At 38.1% G+C, this 26481-nt stretch overlaps 1 protein-coding gene across 1 annotated transcript in view; it reads left to right on the top strand.

The window, feature by feature from the left end:
• MCC (MCC regulator of WNT signaling pathway) overlaps positions 1–26481 on the top strand; it is a 184166-nt gene that overhangs the window by 17692 nt on the left and 139993 nt on the right. The window contains exon 3 of the mRNA XM_071456495.1: positions 11440–11651. Coding sequence (XP_071312596.1) covers positions 11440–11651 — 212 coding nt within the window. The remainder of the gene's footprint in view (positions 1–11439; positions 11652–26481) is intronic.

Below are 26481 nucleotides of genomic sequence, written 5' to 3'. Positions count from 1 at the left end.
TTCCCTTTGCTCATGCAATTATCTTCTGTTGCCTGCTTTTTTAGTGCTGACACACTTGTATTTTTCTGCAAAACAGAGTTGCTGTTCTGCCCTCAGATGGCTATACAAAGCTTCCCTGTATGCTGACCAGATTTCTGGGGTTTAAAATCTTCTTTCTTAGACAAACCAGCCAAGTAATTATGATTTGTAGTAATCAGAGGTGACAGACATCTCCTAAACTTGATAAGAGAAAGGCCAACATAATAGTCTCAAAATTTATCCCACAAAGAATCTTACTCATTGCTGCCAAAAGGTATTCATAGATGAACTTCCAAATTTATTAGTGTATAGAATTCAATCCCAACTACTTTTTTTCCCCCTATTCCTCAGTTGCTGTTAGTTTTACGAGAATAATTTAATTCATTTTTGAAGCTGGTGAGTTAACCTATTTTTCCTTTCTTCTTTTTTCCCCAAAAGTTAAGATCAGAAGATGTTTGAATTTCCTGCCTTGATTTGTTTTGCTCTGCTAATCAAGTGTGACTATCTTACTGCACAGTACTTCTAGAGCTATGGGGAATTATGGGATTTGTCCTTGTCCTACCTTGACTCTTGCAAGAATCTTAGAAAATATACAGGGATGCTCCCCCCCGAAAAAAAGGATGGGAGGAAATAGTAAAGATGAGCATTTAGGATGCAACTCTTTTTTATTTGGTTGTAAACGAAAATCACTGTGGCAGCACTGTTCAAAAAGTTCTACATAGCTTTCTTTTCAAAGAGTCAAGGAAACAGCACTACAATACATTTCTATGATATAAACCCAGCCTGTGGTATGAACATAATGGCAGCTGAGGAATTACACTTGCAATCAAGCTTGAATTATGACCTGTGCCTTTCTGTGCCTTCCTCATGTTTCTGTGCCTTTCATGTCTTTGAGGGCTCATTTATATGCTCAATAGTGATCCAAGAATTGATTATGTTATTATTGAGTCTTTGCTGTTGCTTTCTAAGCATTGCTTGAGACAAGAGATATGTACATATTCAAACATGAGCTTGGTGGATGTTCTTTTTTGTGTTTTGTTTTGTGTTACCATTTTTTTTCTGGTCAATACACTTTTAATTAAACTTTATTTTCAAAGATAGTTTACAGGCCTTTTTTTCAAGACTAATTTCCACATAGGGTATGAGTTGCTGATATTTAAATGATATCAGCACATAAATGGGGGGGGGGCACATAAATGATAGCATTTCAAAACTCTTTTGACAGTTATTGAGTAGCAGGTGTCCTGGTGATCTGAAACAAAGGAATCCAGCCTCTGACATGAATGTTTTTACACTGCAAGTTTGCGTGTAATTGTGCAGAGATTACCAGTCAGGCAGCATTTTGTGCTGCCTTTTCTTGGAGCTGTTCCAAATTCCTAAAAAAAGAAACAAAACCTTTGCTGCCTATAAGTTTTGCTTTCATTATGATGATAATAGCTTGGAAAAAAAGTTGCAAGTAATTGCATCTAATCTGCTATTGAACTTCGTCTCATCTGTTTTATCATTGATAAGATTTTTCAAATAATTTGGTCCAACTTTGCCCAACAAATGTTTACGCCTGTGTTTCCAGGTGGGATGCAGGAGTAAGGAAATTGGTTGACTCTTTTAATCAAGGTACAGGACTCAGATTTATTAATACTCACTCATGTATGTCCTCAATAAGCCAAGCCTGCATCCATATCTACCATCCTAAAGAGCAAATGAGTGTATAGATTTAAATGTTTGATATTTTATTCAAGTGCACAAGAAAGGAAGTTTTCTAAGTGACTAGAATTAGGCTTTTTGATATTTATTAATCAGTAATTCAAAGTTGTTATAATGTGTTGTCATTCTTATCCTACACTATTAATGTCAGCAGGGGCTTTAACAATAATTTGCAAGTAATAACCAGTTATTTTCCAATAGGTGAAATGGAATGTAAACTCTGTTGACATTCTTGAATTTTAAGATACAATTTTAAGAAATTAATAAAATAACTTTTGAAAGTGTTGCTGGAGTCTTGCAGTCACCAAATGTGACCTGACTCTTTAGTATATCGTTTCAGTAGGAAATGCAGGAAGAATGTCAATTACTGATCAAATCTGTGGATTGATCTGTCCAGCTGTGGAGAGTGAGGGCTATGATGGGTACAGTAAATCTGTCTGAATAATGTAGTGAGTGGTGGAGGTGGATTGCTTGGCACATGAAAACTTCAACGCAGCAGAACTACATCTCTAATATTTAAAGCAGGGAGTTGCCTGAACAGTTGTGGCTTCTGTTAGCCTTTTCAATGTTGTATAGCTTTGTATGTCTTTTATAAAAGCTAGCATTAGAATTATCTGTATTATGCATTGTATAGATCTGTCTAGCTCTTTGCAAGGAGCAAATTGCCATTTTTTCCTCTTGATAAAAAATTGCCTATTTCTAGCACCAATTGACATGGCAGATGAACAAGAAATGGCACTATTTATTAGTAAATTCTTGGTTTCCTGTAACTGCATGTATTTATTGATCTGATTTCATATTCTAGATAAACAGTCACGAATACAAGAGTCCTTTACCAATTTTTGGCTGTAGGTTAGTACTTAGTAATTAATTCATAGCCAATTCCCCTTTCTTTACTGAAAATAAGTCCCCTGAAAACTTGCTATGATAATTTATTTGCATAGTGGATCAAGCATGAGAAATAATCAAAGGAATGGTAGGAATTCAACCTTAAATTAAGCTTATGGGTAAATAGGAGAGGCAGACCAGTGGGACTGAAAAATCATTATTTTTGTTTTACATTAATTCCATGTTTGATCTTACTGCAAATAAATTGCTCTTGAGAAACTGATGTACTGATTACATTTATTTATGCTGTATTTAATTAAAAACTACAGAGCTCATATGGACGCAAAGGCATGTTGCAGATTTTCTTGAAATTTATGAGCAAAGTTTCACCCTTAGATATGTTTAACTAGAAAAGCTTTGAGTTTCTGCCAAATTTAAATGTATATAAACTCCTGTTAACTGTAAGCAGTTTAGTTTATTACGTTTAAATAATCTTTTGATACCACTGTCTTTGTGCAAAGCAGCAGAGTATAGGTAACTTTTCTTTTCTTTAATAAACAGAGAATTTAAGTTCCATGAGCATCCTTACAAATGAACCTGAATTTCTGGAGGTTTATAACTGACAGCTGATGAATCTTACTAAAATCATAATACATAGTATGCATTAAACACCAGCGAATCTATACAGGATAGAAGTGATCCCTGCAGGGATCCCTGGTGTCTGATACAATACCAAACTTGGTTGAATCTTTCTTCTGGTTTGAATATTTGTAAAATGTAAGAACAGCTAATCTGTATTAGACCAGACTTTATTGTTAAATGATAATTCTGTCCCTTAGCACAGTCCCTTAGAAGATTGTAGAGTCTGAGTGATCATGTAACAATGCTTGCATATTAAATTTCAGCTCAGGGATTTAGAATTAGAGATAGTTGCACTAGCTCACACACACATGGCTTCACTCCCTCTACCCCTGTCTTGCAGGACTGAGCGTCTGAACATGTGCAAGTCTTTAGTGTTCACCATGGCCTGCCACCTGGAATATAACATCTTGCCCTTCCATTGTATGAGGAACAAACTCTTGCTTTCCTGAAGTTTCCTTCCTTCCTTCCTTCCTTCCTTCCTTCCTTCCTTCCTTCCTTCCTTCCTTCCTTCCTTCCTTCCTTCCTTCCTTCCTTCCTTCCTTCCTTCCTTCCTTCCTTCCTTCCTTCCTTCCTTCCTTCCTTCCTTCCTTCCTTCCTTCCTTCCTTCCTTCCTTCCTTCCTTCCTTCCTTCCTTCCTTCCTTCCTTCCTTCCTTCCTTCCTTCCTTCCTTCCTTCCTTCCTTCCTTCCTTCCTTCCTTCCTTCCTTCCTTCCTTCCTTCCTTCCTCTTCCTTCCTTCCTCTTCCTTCCTTCCTTGCAGGGGTTTTTCCTCTCTCCCCCCTGCCCCACCTCCCCCCAGTGTATCTAGTCAAGGTTGAGCATTGCATTGTGCTGTGTTACCTTCCTCAGTAGAAGCACTAACAAGAGTCAGTCACCTCTGTGCCTTCCATAAAAGTTACAGGAATTCAGTGTATTTGACACCAAATGCCCTTGAAATTACCAAACACCTTAACATTTTTAGAGGAAAGTGGAAGGACAGGCAGCTGAGTAGGTAGAATTGGGGAAATAGAAAGCTGCTGTTCCTGAGAGCTGCTGTTAACCAGAGTTGATAGAAGGGCTGGCCTCGACTAGCTCTGCAAAGCACCACAGGTCAGGCTTGTTTCAGGGCACTGCTGTCTGTGCTTCTGGTCAGCTTCAGTGGTAACACATGGAGCTGTGGTTTGTGTTTCCCATATGGTTTGGAACTGGATTACAACATCACTTCCTCAGTTTTGTCCCAGTTTATGCTTTCCATGCAAACTGTGATCAGCTTGAGAAACTGAAAGGCTGCTGGGGTTTTCATAGAAGGCATTCGTCATTTGGCACAAGATGGGTACTGTCACACATCCTGCACTTCAGCTTTTGTAAATCAAGGGCTGCTTCTCAGCGCATTTCTGCTTTAACTCTCCTGACTTCTGTGATGTGATCTTCACCTGCCTGCTTTTAATGTGGCTCTGACATACTAAGGTTCATGAAAAAGGAACAAAATGAAACTGACAGGCAACAAACTCTGGGTTTGTTTGCTTGGATACATGTGTATTCAAGTCAGATCTAAAGTGAGGTTGTCTTCAGTGGAAGGTATTCAGGGAGGAAGCTGGTTTATCACCTATAAATTTCCAGGTAAGGAAAGACAACTTGTTTTAGAAGTACAGTGCATATGGTACAAATACTGTACCTGAAAGGTAGGTTCAACTTCCTCTATCTTCTGTATGACTTCATGTTTTATGTACTCTTTTTCCTATATACTATATACTTCCCTCTTTACTAGAGATCATTAATTTTCAGGGGAAAAAAAGATTGTTTTCTGCCTTAATAGAAAATTCAAATTAAATTCTAGATTGAGTTCCTGAATACAATGCAGTTGTTAGCCAGCAGAGTTCCGGCAAAATTTAGTTAAGGTGCTTAAACAATACTGGGTACTAGAAGACCTTGGTTTCTAGAAGTCACCTCCTTGTTGAGCAGTCATCCCCATCCACTGTTTCTTATGTCTGAATAGAGCAAATGGTTATCTGGTCTCAAGGATAGTCTTGAATAATCTCTGAGTCAAGGACAAGTATATGAAGGTGTTATGGATAGTGTACTTTTATTTTGTTTTCTATGTAACTGTTTCCTATATGACCAATGCCAGCCTGCTGGAAAGTACTAAAATCATGATACTTTACATAGATGCATTTCTCCAGTAACTGAAATAAATTTGAAGAAGGCAAATTGATGGAAATTCCACACACATTTGTTAATATATATGGTTTGGACTACTGATTTAACAAACCCAGCTTCTTCATCCAAAAGCTGTGTTGAGTGACTGGGAAATTATAATGAGAGAAACTTCGTCTTTAACTAGATATGTCTCTGTGTTTTGCTTTCTCAAGGCTTTATGAATTACCTTGCCTACTTTATGGTTTTGCTTTTGGCAAGCTTATTCACTTATCTATCCTAATTTTCATATAGCTATTTGATTTATTTTTCTTAAGATTTGACATAGTTTTTTGTAAGTGATAGAAATCTGCTTAGAAAAATATGTAATGGAATGTAAAAAATTAAAATCCAAAAGCCTAAAAAAAAGAGATAGTATTACTTGGTAAGTAAGAGTGCTGGTTATGTTGCAGACTGTTCCAATTTTTTTAATGTGCATTTAAGTTTTTCTGAAATTTATGCTATAATGATACCCTGTCGGGTGGGCAGCACAAAATTGGAGAATTCCCGAATTTTGAATGTACCAGTGTTGGGGGTTCTTCACTGAACCTGAAATATAGTGGAGGTTTTGTGATGACTTTGCAAAATATACCAGTAGAAAGTGCAAATGTGTGAACTTGTAGTTCAGGAACAAAAGGATGATGACGTGTGAGCTGACAGCAGTCTTTCAGAGCAGAAATTATCAGTGTGGTTCAATTTTCCTCTTAGACCTAATTTCATAAAAGAGATTTCTCCCATGAGTAAGTTGTGTTAGTTATAGTCAGTGTAGGGTGTAGCTGTGGTTTCCTTCCCTTGGAGCTTGTTATCCTCACTCCCAAGACTAATGAGAAAAGGACTGAAATAACACAGCCTAACATTGTATGTTGTGTGCAGTGTTCATCAAACCAGAAAAAAAGCATGGTAGGAGGAAAAAAATTTAGACAGTGATCCTACAGACCTTTGCCTTGAGATTTTCCATTTCCCATAACTGCTTTGCCCACATCAATTATTTCCTTCTTGGTCACTGGACAAGTGTTGCAAAAAATTCTAATGTGAAGTGTCTCTAGGACTGAATGCTGAGTTGGGAATACATTCCTTCCCCCCCTGAATTCTCCTAGGACTTGTAATGGATGTACAAATACCTTTCTGTATTTAATAAACACTCTCACCCAGCTGTGCATGTGAGGACCAGTTACTATCATCATCACTCTGCTGCTGTTACATTCATAGGTGTCATTCATATTGTTTTATCATCTGATGCAAAATAATAAATAAGTTTTAAAGAGTGATTCCCGTTAAATAGGAAACAGTTGCATGAGTTGTCAGGCTACCAGCTGAAGCCAGAACCTTTGGCCTTTGATCCCTGTATGGAAGTGTTTTGTAGAAAACAGTGGAAATAATTGTGATAAACTCCAAATATTACTATTATTTTCACTTTCCTAATCAGGTTGGATTAGTATAAAATTGATCCCTCTATGAGAACAGCTTCTTTTCAGTCATTTTGATTTACTGTACTTGGTATGTTGCTTGAGCAATTGGAGCTTATGCAGCTCCTAAATTTTCTTTAAAGTTAATTTGGGTTTTGTTATGTTTCCATCAGCTTGGGAGACTTGAATGTTCAAAGATTTACTCTTATTCTTCTTGAATGTCCAAAGATTTACTATCATTCTTCTCGGCTTCCTGAACAGCCTGCATTTTTTATAGCTAGACCTACTCCTCGAGGCTCTGACTTGACTAGCAAGTGCAAAATGACAGTTCTTTGTTAATTTTGTATATTTCCCCCTTCATTCAGTGCACTTACCTCCAGAACCATTATTACTGAAGTTGGCAGGGAGCTCTGAAATGGCTGGTGCTTTTCACTAATCTCCCTGTTGCCTTCACTGAATAATAATAATTCAATATTTCTACTCTTTGTGATAGGTTATCACAATTTAGCTGTTGAATGAAAGATGAGGAAAAAAACCACCAACAAAAACAACAACAACAAAAAAAAAACCACCACCGAAAAATAGCCATTGTTTTGGTAATATAATGCATAGAAGTTTAATTAGCTAAATGTCATGGCTACCTCATGGAAAACAGTGATCCGACTCCTCACTGTGTGAGGTGAATCTGCATGACCAAGGAGCTGGTTGCCAACTTAGGTTGTTAGCTGTCTTCATGTTCTCCATTCACAAGTCAGACTCATTTCAGAACTTGATGCAGAGCTAATTTTACAGTGCCTCGCTTTTCCTGATACCCCAGGTCCTCTCAGAAACAAATACATCTTCGGTGTCCTGCCATCCTGATGGTTTATCTTTTTTAGCCTGTGAGCAATGAAGAAATCACATAATGCTTGGTTCACCAGCATAGCCTGGTAAAATTAGCCTTTACCAAACCAAAAATCCTGGCTTGTATTTTTGGCAGGCATGTGTTTCTTTGCTGCAGAATACAAGCCACCTGGGCAGAAGGTTAACTACTGGAACATAGGATGAAATGCCATTTTCTTTTAGATCAGAGTGGCAAGGTGGTACCAGAACAGAGACCAGAGAGTTTTGCAGGTCATAAAGGAAGATTTAGATAGCAGGAATTCTCAGTGCAAGTGGGCAGGGTACACTATTCAGAGTGGTGTTTGTGAGCCAACTTGACTGTTTTAAACAGCTTTGGTACAATTCACAAACTGAAATTTTATGTAATTTTATGTAATTATGGAATCTTTCATGTGCCATCAAACTAAACTGTCCTTTGTTATTCTTTAATACTCTGTGTAGTCATTCACTCCAGACAGTGTTGCTTTAACTTCCTTACTCTGGAATTAAAGTGTTAGTTATGTAATTTGAAAACAATTATGTGCTCTTATATTACTTGTCTAATACAAATATTGTGCAATGAATTTATTTATTTATTTATGCTTTCTTTCTGTCTAATCTTTGTAGTAACATCAACTTCCCAGCATGCTTATTACCTGGGAATTTTCATGATAATTTTGTTTCGCTTCATACAGGACTTTCATGCTTATTGTTATTCTAAGTGTAGCTGAACAGGGAAAAGTTATGGTGGGATCTATGTTGTTCTGCAAAGACCAATCTTGAACACAGATTTACTACCTATAGGTCAGCTATCAGCCATCATACCTAAGGTTTCCTTATTTTTTATTAGTATTGTAAGAGGAGAAATTGTATGTTAATTACAGCAAGATACAAGAGTTGTCTGTTAATTCCTGGTTAAATTTTTAGTTACAAGTGAAATCTCAGTTTTGACTCCAGAGTTTCCCTGCAAAGCTGAGATTTGAGAGGTGCATGATCCAGGACAGCATTTTGACAGCCGGAGTTCTGGAATCTGTTGGGAAAACAGTGGGCAAATCTAGGGACTAGGGTTAAGCCCAAAATAAAATACTGAAAATGCCTTCCAGTCATCTCCCCTTCCATTTTTAGTATGTATATTTTAAATTAGGAATATTGACATGAACTTTTAAGAAAACTTGGGTTAAAGATACAGTCATAATGTAGTAATAAAACCCCAGTGTTTCCTGATCCATCTATAACTGACAGGTGACTTCTGTCCCAGCTGAATATTCAGTCTGATAGCAGATGGTGCAATCTATGAAAGCCACTTGGGTCCTTCAGCAGAACTGCTGTTCTTAATTGCATGAATGTAGAAGCTGTTTTGCAGAGCAATGGTTTTTGAGTAATAGAAAGGTAGTACATATTCTCTGTAGAAACATGTGCCATATTTAGCTCTGTGGAAAAAGGTGTATCCATGTGATACAGCCAGCTCTCTTAATTCTGTGTCTCTGCTTGCCCAGAGAGAGTTGTTCCACCTGCTTTTGGCAGGCCTGGGAAGTGGCAGAACTGATCCTCTGCTGCCCTTGGATGCCTGAGACATTTCAGTGGCTCCAGGTCTGTGAGCTGCTGATTTTTTTTGCTCTTTGGTGTTCTGCAGCCACACGAGGGCAGAGACACACAATGTTGTGCACAGCCACAGTGCCCTGCCTGCTGTATAAATTACTGCTGGTACTGGTATCTCAGTGCAAAAGTCTGTTGGAAAGCCTGCAGCATGTAGCTAGATGAAGTACAGTGGTGCATGCTCTTGGTGTGAAAATCACTGAATTAATCTTTAATCTTCTACCAATGGTAAGGAATCATGGTAATTATATTGGTATAAAATGTAATTATTATGCCTTATTTTCTACTTTGATGTTTCAAGACTAGAATATTTGCATTGCACAAAGACAGGGAAACCAACTCCAGGTTTCCTAAGTCTGCTTTTCATCCGTAACAGCTTTACAGGATCTTAGAGTATTGACCTGAAGCAACAGATGAGTTGCTGCCTTGCAGCCCTTCTGGCTGGCTTTCCACTTGTACTTTTGCATCTCAAACTTTTCTTGGCGAGGGGGAGACATTCTCCTAAAAGTCCATTGTGTAGTTTATTGATTCTGCCTGGTAAAGTACTGAGTAAGTAATAACCACTGATTAGTAAACACTTCCTTAGAATGCTGATTAATACTTAAGAGAGAAAACTAGCTCAAAAAAAGAAAAGCTTTTAAAATAATAGGATGGCCTCACACGTAACTACTTATGGTTTGATGATTGCATGTTTGATTTAGAGTTTTGATCTAGTCTGTAGCTCTGGATTCTATTCTGACTTTTCTATTAACCAGAGTGTATGCTTCGACAGTCACTTTTTTTTTTTTATCTTCATTATACTATAGATGAAATTTTACAGTACTGCCCAGGGTTATTAAATAATCTAGTGCCTACTCTGGATTGTTTTGCCATAGGAAATGGTTGAATCTAAAACTTAACAAAATTTTAATAGGAGTGGGACATTTGTAAGGGAATCAGAAGCAGCCAGGGGTGAAATAGTTACTGACAAAACTAGAAATTTTTCTTCTACTTGTTTTATGGTTTAACCCCAGCTCTGTGAATAGGGAATTGGAAGGATTGTTCATGGAGAAACAGGAACCCTACAACTTCATGATACAGAAGCTTTCTCAAAGCATTCATTGTTTGTCACTTGCCACCAGATCATATCCTTGCATTGATTTGTAATGAAACATCTTGTGATTGATATGTCCAGCACTTGAGTTGAAACAAGTAATCATGAGATAATAAAAAAGGTAGTGGTAACATAAAAAACTATAACTGTACAGCTAAAAGATACCTTATTTGTTGGCATTCAGTGAACAAAAAGGTAATGTTTTTCCTCTTTTGCTCTTTGATCTCTGCTGGTTTTCAATCTGATGTCAGGTACTCATTTCTCAGTCCTTAGCTGTTCTAAACAACACTGGTTTTGCAGTGTACTAAATAACATATGCAAATGCTTTTAGTTTTCCTTCTGAATCTTGTATTTTAGTAATTCACCTATGCACTGGAAATTTTACTGGTTTTTTTCCCTGATATTATCAGCACACAGAAGATGGGCAGTAATGGCAGTAGAGGTTTTGTTTCTTTTTCGTTCTGGAATGAATGGTCAGGGTTATTTCTTTGTTAGCAGAGTGCCCTGGCAGCCAGAAGGGCTGTGTCCTGGGGTGTATCAGCATCATTAGACAGTCTGCACTGTGTTGTTGCTGCCCCACCTTGACTACTGTGTGCATTTTGGTATTTTGTCAGTACGTGAAAGGCATCAAACCATGGGAGTGTGTACACAGGAGGGAGATCAAGATTGTGAAAGGTCTCAAGGAGCAGCTGAGGTCACTGGGTTTGCTCAACTTGGAGAAGAGAATGCTGAGGGGTGACCCCAGAGATGCTGATTTCCGCTCTCTGGTGAGCAGTGACAGGACATGAGGAAAGGGAATGAAGCTGCATCAGGGAAAGTTCAGACTGGATGTTAGGGAGAGGAATGATTGAAAGCCATTCATTCTGGAATGATGGCTGGTCACTGGAACAGACTCCCCAGGGAGCTGGTCACAGCACTAAGCCTGGAAGAATTCAAGAACCACCTGGATGATGCTCTTAGTCATGTGGTTTAGGTTTAGGTTTAAGTTGAACCTGAGTTCAACCAGAGAGTTGAACTCAGCAATCCTCATGGGTGCCTTCCAACTTGAGAGATTCTGTATTTTCTTTATACACAGAACTAGACATTCCATACTAGAATGTTTTTCCTTTTCTGCATTTTAGGTGCTGTATCAGGAGCCAGAGAAAGCTGGGAGTATGATTCAGGAGCAAGAGACCTTCAGAGTCCAGACCTCCACAGTCATTTTATGCTACAAAAGGTGTTGGAGTATGGTAGAAGCAATGTGACTCAACAGGCTGCTCTGCAAAGACTTCTAGCTCAGGCCTCAAATTTTAGCAACTCTGTTGGAGGAAGCTACTTAGAACTTGCCAACACTGTAAGTGCATATTTTATTTTATATTTAAGTCTGCTTTTAAGTTTTATAGGAGGACTGGTGGTTTGATTTGCTTTGGTTTTGTTTTTGAAGAAGCATATTTATTCCACTCTTAGAGCCCTTATTGACGTAATTTTTACTTTATTTTTCAGAAAATCTTAATAATTTAGCGTATAGTGTTTCCAAAGCTTCATACCAAGTTGTGTCAAAAAAGGTAGGAATCTGTGAGTGGTCAAACTCAAGTTCCTAACTGATGCAATTTAACAGATTTTTGTTTATAAAAATGTCCTCCCAATTAATTCTAAATGAGTCAGATTGCTCAAAAGTGTTGTGCAGCAGAATTCTTCACATATTATTTCATTACTACCCACTACATTATTTGGTACTTTCTTTAAGCCCTTGGTGTGCTTTTTTATTTCTACAGGCAAATACTATTCTTCATTTTAAAAAGCCCACATAACTGTGTGTGCTGGTTTTGACTGGAGAAAGGCAAATTTTCTTCACAGTGACAAGTGTGGAACTGTGATTTGGGCAACACTTTTGGAGGATTAAGACATTATTTTTTCCTTGTTCCACATTTGTATTGAGATAATGTTTGTGTTTTAATTTTAACTCAGGCATCTTATAAAAAACCACCTATTTTTTAGCATGTTTCTGGTTTATGTTGCACAGAAGCTTAGGTGGAGAAGTAAAAGATGCTAAAACGAAAGTGAAAAATTTCTAATTAAACAAATTACTCTCCATTGACATTCTTGACTTTGATGGAATAGACTCCTAGTTCATGATATCATAAGATAATTTAAGCTGTAAGAGAAACTTCAGGAGGTTGTCTGGTCCAACATCCTACTCAAAATGGAAATGATTGCTGACAACAGAGGAAAATCAATGTCCTCAAGCCACATTATTTAAAAAGATGAAAAGTATCTTGACAATGCTCGCAAAAGCTTCCTTGTTTTATCCAAGTTTCTAAACATGAGCTGATACAGGACCTGTTTCCGTATGCAGAGTAAAAAAATGTAGATATTAAAAATTCCTTTAGAGGGAAAAGTATTTAAGAAAATTTATATTTTCTTAGAGGAATTGTGTTCTCATTTTTTTCTATGGAAGATAATAAGAGATCAGCTGTGGTTCAATCATGAGCTCACCCAGAAGCATATGGGAGCAGAAAACAAGCAGGCATGTATGTATTATAAAGAGAATAATATGGGGGAATTGAGAAATTATAGGCCATTTAGCAGCTCTGTTTGTATGTTCCATTTCTTGTGGGGAAATAAGAGCAATTTGAAGTGAGAGCAGAGGACATGTAGATTTGTAAAAGAATAATCAAGTCCACCCAATATAATATCTCCTTTGAGAGGAGATGGAAGACAAACAATACCCATTGTGTTTCTCCAGTAAAACATCTGACCCTGCCTTAAGTGATGTTCTCATCATTAAGGCAAGAAACGTAATTTAAATGTAACTACTAATGGTTGTACAGTGAGGATTCGGAAGTTTTGTGCTGTCACACATTTACAGAGATATGATACAAAGCTGCAGTGTGCAATGTTACTCAAGAATGCACAGTGTGATGGTTCCTGCAAAATAAAAATGCAGGAAGCTTATAAAAAATACAGATTCCCAGGTTTCATGGCTTTCTGAGTCAGAGGAGGACATCAGGAAAAGTTTTTTTACCCCCAGGGTAGTTGAGCACTGGAAAGGTTTCCCTGAGCAATGGTCACAGCACCAGCCTGACAGAGTTCAAGAAGTGTTTGGACAGTGCTCTTAGGCATATGGTGTGACTCTTGGAATGTTTTGTGCAGGGCTAGGAATTGGACTCAGTGATCCTGACTGGGTCCTTGCCAACTCAAGATATTCTATGATTTGGTGATCTCTATATTTCTTCTATGCTTCTTGTCATGAAAGATGCCTGCTCTTTGTTTTAATCTGTTACATTTCTGCTTTACAATATTTCTTCTATGCTTTTCAAAACCACGGTAGAGTCATCAGTCTCTCATTTATACGTAGACAAATGCAATAACATCTTCATTTGACTCCTGCTGAGCACTGGTGTCATGGGTCATATGTAAATTTTTGCTTTGGCTTTATTAAACTGGAGAGAGAAAGGAGCAAGAGAAAATTGAGAGAATTATTTACTTTGGGTTTCAATATTTATTCATCTTTCCACAAAATTTAATACTATGGGGCATGCTTACTGCAGTCTAAATTTAGGCTCTTCAAAGAGATAAACATAGCCTTCACAGAGCTGAGATTTAATATAGGTTCTTCCTTCTCTGTCTCTTCCTCTAATCTTTTACTGTGCAGCGTTTGCCACAATGACAACAAGCTGTTCCCTAGCATTCATTCTCAGCTTTCCCACTCTTAAAAGTTGAAATCAGTTAATTAATCAAGTGTCAATTCTTGTTATTAATGTCCTAGTTTACTTTCTGGCAGGCTTTTTTTAGCCTCATTTTGATTTTAAACTGTGCAGTCAGGCTAAAGACATCCCCTGTGGTGATAACGTACTCCTACAGCATAGATTATACTCCTCAGTCAAGACAGAGGGTCTCCATGCTGTCCTTAACATTTAGGTTTTCCATTTGCAAAAGCTAAATGAACATCAGTCCACAGTGCCTAGGAAACCAAAAAAAATTATAAGGGAATTTTTTTTTTTAGAATGCATTTTTATAATTTTGGGAACATGCAGCTCTACAGCATTTTATCAAAACATAATGCCTGCTCTGAAGCATTATTCTTTATCACAGGAGTGATGCAATTTTTTTAAACAGTGCTATGTGAAATTTAGCCATTTATACTCATTGCATATGTTTCTACCATTGTTCATTTTGCATTATTTTGCTATAATTTGATTTATTAAGCTGTGTTCAGATTCAGCTTTTGTTTTACCTGAATAATTCACCTGAATAATTTGTTTTACCTGAATAATTTATTCTGTAATCTTTATAATCTCTTTCAGCATTTTCCAGATTTGCATTATTAAACTTAAAATTAAGAACTTGCTCCTCTTTATAACTCTTCCCCTTGGTACCAACATTTATGACTAAAATATTAAGCTTTCACATGACTTGTCACCACTTACTGATGATCTACCTATCTGCGCCAATAGGACGAGTCCTCATGTGTGTGCGTGTTTGGGAGTTGTAAATAATTTAAATCTTCATGGACAGAAAAGAATTCAAGCATTTAGAAGGATTTGTTGGTGCATGTAGATGTTTGGGAGCAGCCATGGGATCTCAGTGTGCACCCTACAGTGCCACAAGGAGAGACAGAATTCTGATCCAGGAAATGCAGTATTGCTGTTCTATGAAAACATCACACAGGCAATATCTCAATATGATAGGCATATTTCACATTAAAATTCCACTGAAGTTTAATAAGCAGAAGCAATAAGATTTGCTTTAATTCCCTTTTCATATTGTCCTTGCATGTGATTAGAATATACTTGATTTTTTTTTTTAGCAGAATGTGTGGATATAAATGGTAATGCATGTATGTGTGCCTAATGCTGGTTTCTGTTGCCTAAATGAGGTGGGCAGATGAATGTATTTATTGTCAGAACTTCATTGACATAAATAAAAACCCATTGGGTCTGTTTCATTTGCCACAATGATAAGATCTATATTATTTTAGTTGGAAGTACATCTGGTCTGCTGAAAAAAGTCTTTAAAATGTGACCCCAAGTATGTTGATATATGGTGGTTTTTTAACTACCCTGGTCTGGTGAGATCCAGAACACTTTGATTTTTCCATCCAAAGACACTCCTGCTATACTAGAACCTCTTTAACTTTACCTTCCTTGCCAGAATGAGCTTTTTTACTTGGCAAAGATTTGATGACAATACGGTTGACTTACAGAGGGGAAGGGTACAGCTGTATTTTTGAGAACAGAGTGTGGTAGAATTTCGTTATGACCATGGTTTAGGAGGCTGCGTTGCTATTTCCTCCTCAATGCAGCCATGCCACATGGCTGCATTGAGGTTATTCTTAGTCAGAGAGAAGAGCTTATTTACAGAGTTGCCAGAATTTCTTCCTGCAGCATCTCACTCTTCCAGCCAACCACAAAGTGTGCATAATCCTGCTTTTTATCTTGTGCAGGGCTGTCAATGCAAGATGGATGTGTCTAGGTGGGAGGGTGTTGGTGCAGACTGCTCCACCTGCAAAATCTGCACTTCTCATCTCAAGAGGAGCTAGTTTTTGGAATGTCTCCATCAAGGACAAACAGCAGACTAGTACAAAAATTTTCTTAATGCATCTTCTTGTAACTGCTCTGGTATATGCTCTTTCTTATCTCCCCCCTGTCTGATTTGCATGTGTCTGAACCTCATCTGGAGATACTAAAGACATCACTGGGCTTGAGAATGGACTGTTAATTTGCATCTGTGTAACAAGCTATGCTTTATGTACAGCAGAATTAAAGCAACTAAACTGGTTTAGTTCTAGCTATGGACTCTCTATCAAATGCAGATACCATCTCTAGTGTGTGCACAGCCCAAAAATTTGTGAAGTACAAAGTTAAACTGAAAATACGTGTAACAAATCAACATATAGTTGTGTTAGCATTAGTTTCTCAGCATGATCACTAACAGATGAGAACTCAATGTTTTAGGAAGTTGTCATGTTATCTGACAATAGATATTCCTACTGCAATATCTCTTTATTAGTCAGACTCAGTGAATGTCTATCTTGCTAATTTTTCTTTCTGGAGAGCATTGAGCTGCAAGTTATGACAGACAGAAACACTATTTTGAGAAGGCTATGCTTTTTAGTTGACATAGTTTATACTGAGCAGAAGTATCCTGAAAGTCACTATTGCATTTTTCAGGAACACATGACTTTTCCTTTCCTACCTGGATCTGCTCCTTAATCAGGCAAACCTAATTTGCTGTGGTCTACTTAATATTAATAGCTTTTATGTATAAAAGAGCACACTTAGTATTATCATTGTGTTTACATTTATGTCAGGCTGTAGTGCTGCTTGTTCTGGATAATTGCTTCAAACAGTATCAATACTCCGCTTCATTCTGAGTCACAATAAGCATTTATGTGCTCTGAGGTACATGTAAATGTAAATTAAGTGATTTACGTGTAAATTCCATACTGCTATCATGTTATTGAGCATATAATAATTTCCTGTAATTCCTTAATGTTGTAAAATGTGCTTAGTACTTTAGCAAGAGAATATCTCAGAGGTGCTTGGTATATGGCATATGTTCACATGTGATATTCTGTGATGAAATTCAAAGTACTGAATTTAATCTCTTTGTCTGGACCTTTCTCCAGCACATCTGCCAAATGTGTTCGCAATTTGCCAAAACATCAAGTGTTCTGTTACTTCTTACCTTACCTCCTACCTCGACTGTTGGACAGTCGATGTTTCCAACTGATATTTCCACTGCCCTTTGCTGTGTGGCTATCAGGGCATGTGCCTACATAACCAATAATCTTTCATTACAAAGACTGAAATTCAGATTACTTGATGATAAAGGATGTCTGCTTGTTCATCTTATATATATATAAGTTTTTATGTGGCACAAGTCAGTGTAATGTTAATGTGTTTAGAGGTTAAAAATTATGCTGCTTAAAAACATGGTATCATTCACCCTCCCAAAAAGACGTACACCTTGTCTGTATGGTGTGATTTTTTTTTTTAAAGACTATATTTTGGGCTCATTTGTACTAAGCAAGTAAATGTAGGTTTTAAAATTGATTCCTTAAAACAGGAAGTATTGTCTGGTTACCTAAGAGAGCCAAGATACTTGTGCAGGGGATGAGGGAAAGAGGGATTCTTAGAAATTTGTGGTAGTCTAGGGATACTCTTGCATCTCTCCTAAATATGAATCATTTTCTCTTTTGCTAATTTACAGGCATTAGATGTAAATTAAATGGTAATCCTGTGGAAGTTCTTTTGGGAAATGATCTTTTAAGGGAAAGTAGCAAGAAGTCTGAAAATGGAATTGTACTGTGAGAAAGGGAATTCTGTGGTTGTTTTGTAGGCTACTTTTGTTTGGCATTTTGCTGCTAATGAGCATCTACTTCATAATTTCTCATTTGATTTCTGACGCTTTTATGATTTTGGAACTCATTAATATTGGTATGTCCTTTTCTGGCAAAGTTTGCCCCTTTTATCCCAACCTTTCTCTCCAAATCGACTCTGTTTTAAAATAATTTTATTTTTGCCTTAGTGTGGGAAGCTCTGCTCCTTCAGCTTCCCCACCCCTTCCCTTACAGTCAGGGAAATGGGCCCCAAAGTATCAGGTATCCCAGGCTCTCAAGGCACTTCTTTTTGGATGGGACAAAGTAATGCCTTTCTAGCCCCTCTGCATGAGGCTAGTGTGGATAGGAAATACTTAGATTTTGTGTATTTTGAGGAATTTATCCAGTGCCTAGGCATTTTGTGGGAAGTGTTGGAATTTGGTTGTTTGTGTAGAGATTGATTTTTCATGAGTTACTGGCTGGGGACTCTGTTCCATGTTTGGGAACCAGTACATACAATAAACCACAGGAGCTGGATCTCTTCCTCTTCTCCCCTTGCAGCCATGCTTTCCCCATATTCTGTATGCTTCTACTGCAATTTCTTTTTCATGCCAATAAAAATCATTGCTATAAAAATGTAGCCTAATCATGCCTTCAGTTAGAACTGAAATGGAAAGGCCTGAAATAGAAGATTCTAGTGGTGTGGACAGTTGAGCCTACTACAAAAGCTTTGTGCCCAGGATAACCTTGCCTTCTGTACATGTGCTTCCAAACCAAGCATCGTTTCCTTTCTGCCAGGCTAAAAATAGAATCCAAGAATTCCATTAAAGCAGGAACTGATTATTGGAATATAGATTCAGGAGGGTTGGCTTGTCCAAAAGCAGGCACAAAGGCAGTTTTTTTCTGTCAGACTTTATGTTTAGGGGTGTGGGAAGCTGTTAGCTCTTTGATCTCAAGCCAGCATTGTTTGTCTCAAGCAGGCATCAGCTGTTATGGGATTATGCTTTTTGTTTATAGAGGCCTGGCTTCTATACCCCTCTAAAATCATTGTCAGTTATTACTTTTTCTCTTAAAGTGGACATTCTGGATTAGGTCTGCCAGGACTTATCTGTTTTATATGAAATGTAGTTTTGCTGTCTTCTGGATTTCCAGCATTACAACAGAGACAGAAGTGAGAAAATGGCAAATTATATATATTTTTAAAAATTCTGTTACTATTTCCATCTGCAGGCAATCACAGCACAGTGTGATGGGTGTCAGAACAGGTCACATTTGTTCAGGCAGGCTATTAATAGATCTTTTTGACTGAGGCTTTTAATTGGATCTTTTGCATGACAGTCAAACAGTCTCTCTTACAAGCATATGAAGTGGAGAGAGTGATGGGTTTTGACCTAGTTTGGATGATGTGAAATGGCATGTGGCAATCAGGCACTGTAGGAAAGAGTCTTAGCAAGGGTGTTTAAGTAGATGTTTTGAAGGTTTCAAAACTTCTAATTTAACTTAGTTGCAAGGACTTTGTATTTTTCCCCCTCATTGCTCAGAAAATGCCCTTATGCATCCAGTTTTCTTTGCTGTACTCAAGGAAGTTCTAGCTCTAGTGCAGGTGTTCGGATCCTTTTGCTTTTGCAAATTTATTTTTCCCCTGCAGTTGTCTGAGATGAAGAGCAATTCACCTAGTATAACGGGCAGCATCATTGCACACAGCTATACAGAACATAGTGTTAACATTATTATTATTAGCAGTGGCAAGCTGAGTCTGAGGGCCAGGGTTAATCTGGTGGAGAAAGATTACCCTCCTGGGTTCTGGTGTGCCAGAAGGATTGCTGCATACCTCTTGTCACAAGGTTTTCTTTTTCACCAGATTTTCTGCCTGTTCTCTGAGTGTGAGCTGCTGACTTGAGTTTAAGTTGGCAATGCCAAGCTTCTCTGAATCCTTATTTTTTTAAAAGGTGGGGAGATGACTTATTGCCCTTTTTCTTATACATACACTACCCCCTTGTGTTCTGGTTACATGAAATACAGGATTTTGGTAATAAAGTAAAAATCTTCATTGCAGTGCACAGTTGAAAATGGACTCTCTTAAGTGCTTTTGCAATTCAGTGCTAGTTTAGTTATAATGGAGTAATCAGCTGTTATCCTGCCAACCCAGAGAGGCAAGGCAGAGTTCCCATAGAAACCTGTCAGTATCACAGTAAAATTTATTAAGGTGCTCCTGTCCCTTGGAATTATTTCTCTGCCATTGTCAGGCCTGGGACACTGACCTGAGGCAGTGCAAGATGCTGCCATTGTTAAAAAACCCCACTCCTCTTCATGTTGCAATGTTTTTCAAATGACTGTGTGGTTGTCAGCACAGCTGTTTTAGGAAACTATTTTGGTTCTAGTACTGTGAAAATGGGAGGGGAGTGCTTATGCACATGTGCTCTCTTGTGCTTACTGTTCTTACTTTATATTAAAAACTGTTTCAGCATGGTTGCTCCATTTTGGGCTAGAAATCCACATTATCACTTCTCATCTGGGAGGCAGTTTATGATTGTAGCTGTGTTGCAGTGAATTAGTAAACTCCACCTTTCTTCCTGATAGGAAGCAATCAAAGTAAACTTTGTTTTTTCAGGAAGGGCATTGTCTGTCCTGTGAAGAGTTCATAATGAAATAAGTTCACCCCACTGAAATACTCAAGTGAGGTTCATGCCTTTAAGACAAATAGCATCTGTAATTTCCTGAACTCAGGTTTGTATTCATTTACCTCCTTGAAACTATAATTTTAGGAATGTGGCTGGAGAAATCTCTCTATTCTCTGATTTTTTAAGAGATTATAAATGCATGTTATTGTTTGAATCTAATTTTTACATAGACACTGATTTTCTGATAGGCGTTATAGAAAAGGAGGGAAAAGTCTTTGTTTCTATAGCACCTACATGGGTGGTAGGTGTTTTTCATAATGATGAATTATCTTGTGCCAAGATTCTGAATTGTGAAGGCAGAACAAACAAGATTTTTTTAATATGAGACATGGGGTTGTTTATTTTACTTGGTTTAGTTGGTTGATAGAGCCTTATCTGAAAGTAAACACTAGAAACAGTAAGCAAATAATTTCTTAAAGTAAGGAACTATCCAGATAAGGCCTGAAAATAAAGATTTTAGTTCTGTAATCATCTGAAGTAAGTGTAAATGGCTTGAGAAAAATGTCTTGTGATGTCGAATCAAATAAAACCATACAAGAAAGAGAGATCATAAATGCTGAAGCAGTGTTGTCTGCTGTCCCTAAAAATGTAAAATGAAGCTGACAGGTATGAAGGCTGAAGTAGACATGAGTGAGGCAGAGGTAAGATGGCCTTGAAGGTTATGATGAGAAACTTAAATGTAGGAAGATGTAGAGGAAAAATGTCACTGGGGAGATTTAAATTATATATGGCAAAGCATTTAGAAGGAAAAAAAATTCATTTTATTGACCAGATCTATAGGTCAGGTTAGAACAGAGAGTTTGGATTTTATGTTTAGCTGTCCACAGAGAGAAAAAACCCAAAAATACCAGATCTTTAGAAAAAAAAAATCTAGTATTTATTGGCTAGTAGAGAGTTGAGAAGTGATCTGTAGACCAACTTCATAAGCAGCTACTAAACTATGCAGACACAAAATATATCAAATTAATGAATGTAGATGAGGGCTGCAGGAATTCAGTTACAACAATCATAGAATAGATCTGGTTGAAAACTAGAAGGATTGATTCACTAAAATTTTTTTATATATTACTTCAGCTCATGTCATTGTTAATGTAATTTTAGTTATAATTTCTGCTAAAAGAAAGCAAGCCAAACCTTTAAGTGGTCAGACAAGTTGACATTCTTGTAATTTAAGTGCTCATGCAAGCTAAAGTCTTGTGGAGCTTCAAGCAGGGATCTGTCAGATGCTTGCTTTGCATTTGTCAGAGTTAGTTGGACTGCAGATATTTCAAGTGGAACATTTCACTGGATCCAAATATACATAGGTAGGTAGGCAGATAAATAGATGGATAGATAGATAGATGGATAGATATAGCTAAGTGTATGTACATGCATGTATGAGAGTATGTGTGTGTGCACACTTGTTTGTGAAATTATGTACAAGATATTTACAAAGGTCACACACTGTGCATACACAAATGGGTGAAATAAATGTACATATGTGTGTGTGTGTGTGTATACACATATAGTCAGAAACTATCCAACAGTTCATCTGTTAAACATTCAGAGATCTTGTCCACAGATGGTGAAATGGGATGCTTGGCTAGGTGGGGGATGAAGGGCCAAAGCACAGTTCTGATGTAATCCAGGGGCCAAGATCCATCCTCTTCCTTTTTGGGAACTCACATCGTCCTCGATCCATGGTTCAGAAAACTCCAAGTGAGGGAGTTGAGTGTTCAGTGTGCCGGTGGTAATGAAAGTCAGAGTGGAGAGAAATCTTGGAGTTAGGAAAAATAATTACATGCAGATGTCTTGGTATAGTTCAAGGGCTACTGAATATTTGCAGAGGCATGATCGTAACTGTGGAATGGGGACTGGAGCTGGAAATGAGAGCCTCTGAAAGACAAGACACGAACCAAAAGAGAGTAAGGATTAAGGAGGGAATAGAAGAAACCTCACTATTAGAGATTGGGAAAAATAGGAGAGACTTAGCAGGGGACTCTTTCTGGATTCTGGCAAATCTTTCTATAAAAGTGAGAAATTTTGGAAGAGGTTCACTTCACAACTGATAGACAGGAGGAAATACAAGTTGGCTACCAAGATAGTAGAGACTTGAAGTGAAATGAATTAATTTCAATACTTAATTTCAAACTTCAATAAACCACACTATTTTCTTGTGGTTAATAACTGGAGGAATTACGGATTTGAAGGGACGCTAAGCAGAAGGATGATGGCACGAATTGTAGTTTACAGAATGGCCTTGTTGGTATTTCTAAGCAAGGAGCAAATAAAGTGATGATAACTAGGGGGCTGTGACATAGAAATGGCTACTGTCTCTCCTTGTCCTCACAGACAAGTCACCAACATAAATAACAGGCACAAATTGACTCCTAGTCCTTTTCCTATCCTGACCTGATGCTGAGGTTTTGTGGGGTCAGTGGGAATACAAACGAACGTGATAGGCTTGGATGAAATGGCACAAATGAGAGTGTTTGTTTGACAGGTTGGTGAGTGGCTTCATGGAGTGAAATACTGGAGGATGGAAAGAGTGATCAAATGTGAACTCCCAAGGAGACTGGTCAGGTCAAGGACGTGAGTTTTTAAGTGGATTGAGTAGCTGAGGAAGGGTGAACAGGTGAGAGTAGCTGATTGAAGTGCTGTTTTGTAATTATATTGTTCTAGACATATTATCTCTTTCAGACTAATTGAGACGGTTTGATTGAAGGAAAGAAAAATATTTGCTCATGTTTTCTTCAGAGACAGTGCTTCATTTTTCAGTGTAAGGTTAATTCCAATTGTTTCAAATGGGTTGGATTTTTTTCTCTCAACCTATGTGCATAACCTTTACTGTCACTAATGAAAACAGTTTGCATCATGAGCCTACCATCCCTTTCAGCCTCTCCCTCTTAAATCATGGTGCATTAGTGCTATTGAATAAAGAATTTTCTGGAAACATTATCCAACTTGTATATTGTATTGAATATCTGCTTCCAAGTTTTGCTATCATACTAATCTGAGTGCTATTTTCTAATGGAAATTTGGACTTTGGCACTATGCCAGTGTGTGTTGTGCAAGAATGAGAAGGGAAAAAAAATTGTACTCAAGTTGTTTGTACTAGATTTGCAATACTTATAGGTGTGATTTGTGTGTTGGATTGTGCAGAGTGAGTTAGAGTCTGCTCTAACTGTAGGGATGATATTGGAACAAACAGGAACTAAATGCTCAGTAGACTTCAATTACTTGCATTTCAATTACAGAGTGAATTAAACAGAACCAACCAAGGAGGCCTTATTTCATACATCCTGGAATCGTGATCAGCTAATGGTGCATGTTGCATGCTTAGTGAAACTCTGAAAGTGGTACACACTATGCTGAAGAATATGTGACATGCACATATTTAGTAGATAATTACTTTTATGCTGTAGTTTTTACTCTACAGCTGTTGAAACAAGGAATATTCATGTGTGCCAAGTGTGACACCTGCTCCAGTAACTGTAAGTAAATAGACTATTGTAATTACAGAGACATGTTATGAGGGAGAGGTCTTATAAAATAATGAGAATGCTAGTGTTTTGCATATTTTGTGGCACTTTCAGAAGTACAGATGAGATGATGGAGTTGTCACTTGTCCCAAAAAATCCTTTCACACCACGTGATAGAGGAAATCTTATTAAATGCTTATTCAGATACAATCAATAAACTAGAAATTCTCAGTGAATCTCAGACATATGTCAGTGATTCTTTTTCTGCAGCTGAATGAGAATAAACAAATGGAATAGGGTGGCCATAGGATTATTAGCTCAACAATCAGCAAACTGGCCACACTAATGGTTGTTGCTGCATAATTCTGAAATTATCTCGGGAAGAATCTGTCAGTGCAAATGCACTTACCACAAGCAGTGTGTGCATCATGAGTACTTTAGAGGTACATAAGGCAGTAATGGATCAGAAATGCCCTGAGATTGAGTGGAAGCCCAGGCCAGTGTATCTGTCTCCGACAGAAAGCATACGGTGTATGTTGTTTCTGAAGTCTCTGTGCTAGTCAGGTTTGTCCATCTTCTTGTTACCTACTTCCACACTGAGGCATCCACTGACAATGTGTCATCTTGGGCTAAGAAACATATGATTCTTCTTCCCACTCCCAGTCCAACCCCCTCCCTGCCTGTAGAGGCTAAAGAAAGAGGCAGGAACAAGGCTGAAGGCAAGGAAGCATTGCTCTTCTAGGCAGAGAACTGAGTCACCAAGACAGAGAATGAACAGTCAGCTGCCAAACAGCAGAGAGGGACTGAGTCCAACAGGCCCCTCTCTCACTGAGTCACAGGGTGCTCTGTTCATTTCCTGGCAAAGCAAAATTGGCATACTTGAGGTTTTCTTTTGTTTGCTTTGAAGCCTGCCTTTGGCACAAGCCAGTGGGAAAATACACTTTGGCTTAAACAAAGTTCTTAGTACCCTGCTATTGTATTAAGTCACTCACATGTATTTGGAAGTGGTAAAACAGCCTGCGGACAGCTGGGCAGGTCTATCAGGGAATTTGATTTCGGGATGTAACATTTTCATTGGGTTAGTTAATGGACTTGGAGAAATGCAAGACAATAATGACATTTCACACAGGAACAAGTTCTACATCTTCAGATGTTCAGGATATGTTCTTGATGCTCCTGTTTTAAGAATGTGATATAATAGTGACTGTTTTAGAAGAATTATTACACTTAGTCTTCACTAGCCCTTCACAGTAAAGAAATGCCTGCACAGTTTATAAGGATGTTGAAACAAGTGTTGCCAGTTTTTATGGGTTAGTTAACACTTGATGCTTTCCAACTGAGAAATGTCTAATCCTGTACCACACAGTGCAAGTATGCAGAGGTTGCAGTGGGAGTCATCTGGGGTTAAAGTAAAATAATTTTTAATCAGAGTTTGGTTTAACCATTTCATTCATCTGCACATGAGTTATAATTAATTTTTAATGTTAAACACACTTTTTTCCTGAAAGTACCTGCATGTATCTCCCAGGTTCTTAGCTACAATTGAAGCTGTCCCTAACTCTGTGTGTGAATTCTGATGTTGTTTTTCAGTCAGTCTCTGTCTCTTTCAACCATGTTACTGCACAGAGTAGGAAAAAGGCAGGAAAAAATCCTATGTAGCATAGGTGTAGAATGCAGGGTGGATCTTGTTCAGATCCTGAAGTGTCCTGGTTGGGATGTAGTATCATGTGCTTTGATCTGTCTGATGGCTGGTCTGCCAGAAATGGACAAACAATCTTGAGTTTTGAAGAAAATAAATGAGAACTCTTAATTTCTGAATGCCTGTTCACAGTCAGCAAGGAAGTATTTGGCAGTATAGGGATAGAGCTTGGGAAGTGTGGTGTATTGTACCCATAGGAGTTCCTTAAGAAAAGGAAAAACCTCAGAACTTTATTCTTAGTATTAATACTGAGGTTCAACCCTGTCCTGGTAAACCTGTGATAGATATGATAGAGCTGGATGAAGATAGGATCAGAGCAGATTATAAACAGGAAAATAAAGTTAATATGGGTAGTGATACAAAATATGAAAGACTACCTTGTTTTTGAAGGCATAGTTTTGAAAAGATAAAACATTTTTAAATGTACTGTGTCAGCTGCAGGAAGTTTTGAATGGAAGTTGTTGGGTTTTAACTTATCTATGAAAAATGTGCTGAGTCACTATACAGCACCTTTGTTTCTAGGTACAGATCCCTGTTAATCACATTTTAATGTACAGGAGATCAGTGTACAACACTGCTGTGGATATGCTGTTCCCGTGCTGCAGTCTGGAGCAGCCTGTGCCTCTCTCCCCGCTGGAGGGAACAGCACTTGGGACACTGTCCCAGTGTCGCCCTGTGCCGTGAGCCACCGTCCCTCTGCCAGCAGAGAGCAGTGCAGCTCTTCGCCGGGATTTCAGGGGCCATAACTGGAAACATATGTGGGAGACAAAGCAGAAGAGTAAGGAGGAATATACACAGAAGCACTGAACACAGAGGCAGACCTGAATGTGAAGGTGGGACGGGGAGGTTGCACTCGATGGGGAAAGCAATGGAGAGTGGAGGTGATGCAATGTGGGCATGAAAAGAGAACAGGAAACCCCAAAATACAGACTCTGCTAAGGCAACCGGAGACCTGAAGGATGGACGTAAAACATTTTGGAATGAGATTGTGGCATTCCTGTTACCCTATGAGCCACAGG

Source organism: Agelaius tricolor, unplaced genomic scaffold (assembly GCF_023055355.1).
Source record: "Agelaius tricolor isolate 1412-34295 unplaced genomic scaffold, bAgeTri1.0.p SCAF_59, whole genome shotgun sequence".
NCBI classification, from domain to species: Eukaryota; Metazoa; Chordata; class Aves; order Passeriformes; family Icteridae; genus Agelaius; species Agelaius tricolor.
This window is presented reverse-complemented; position numbering and strand designations above follow the sequence as displayed.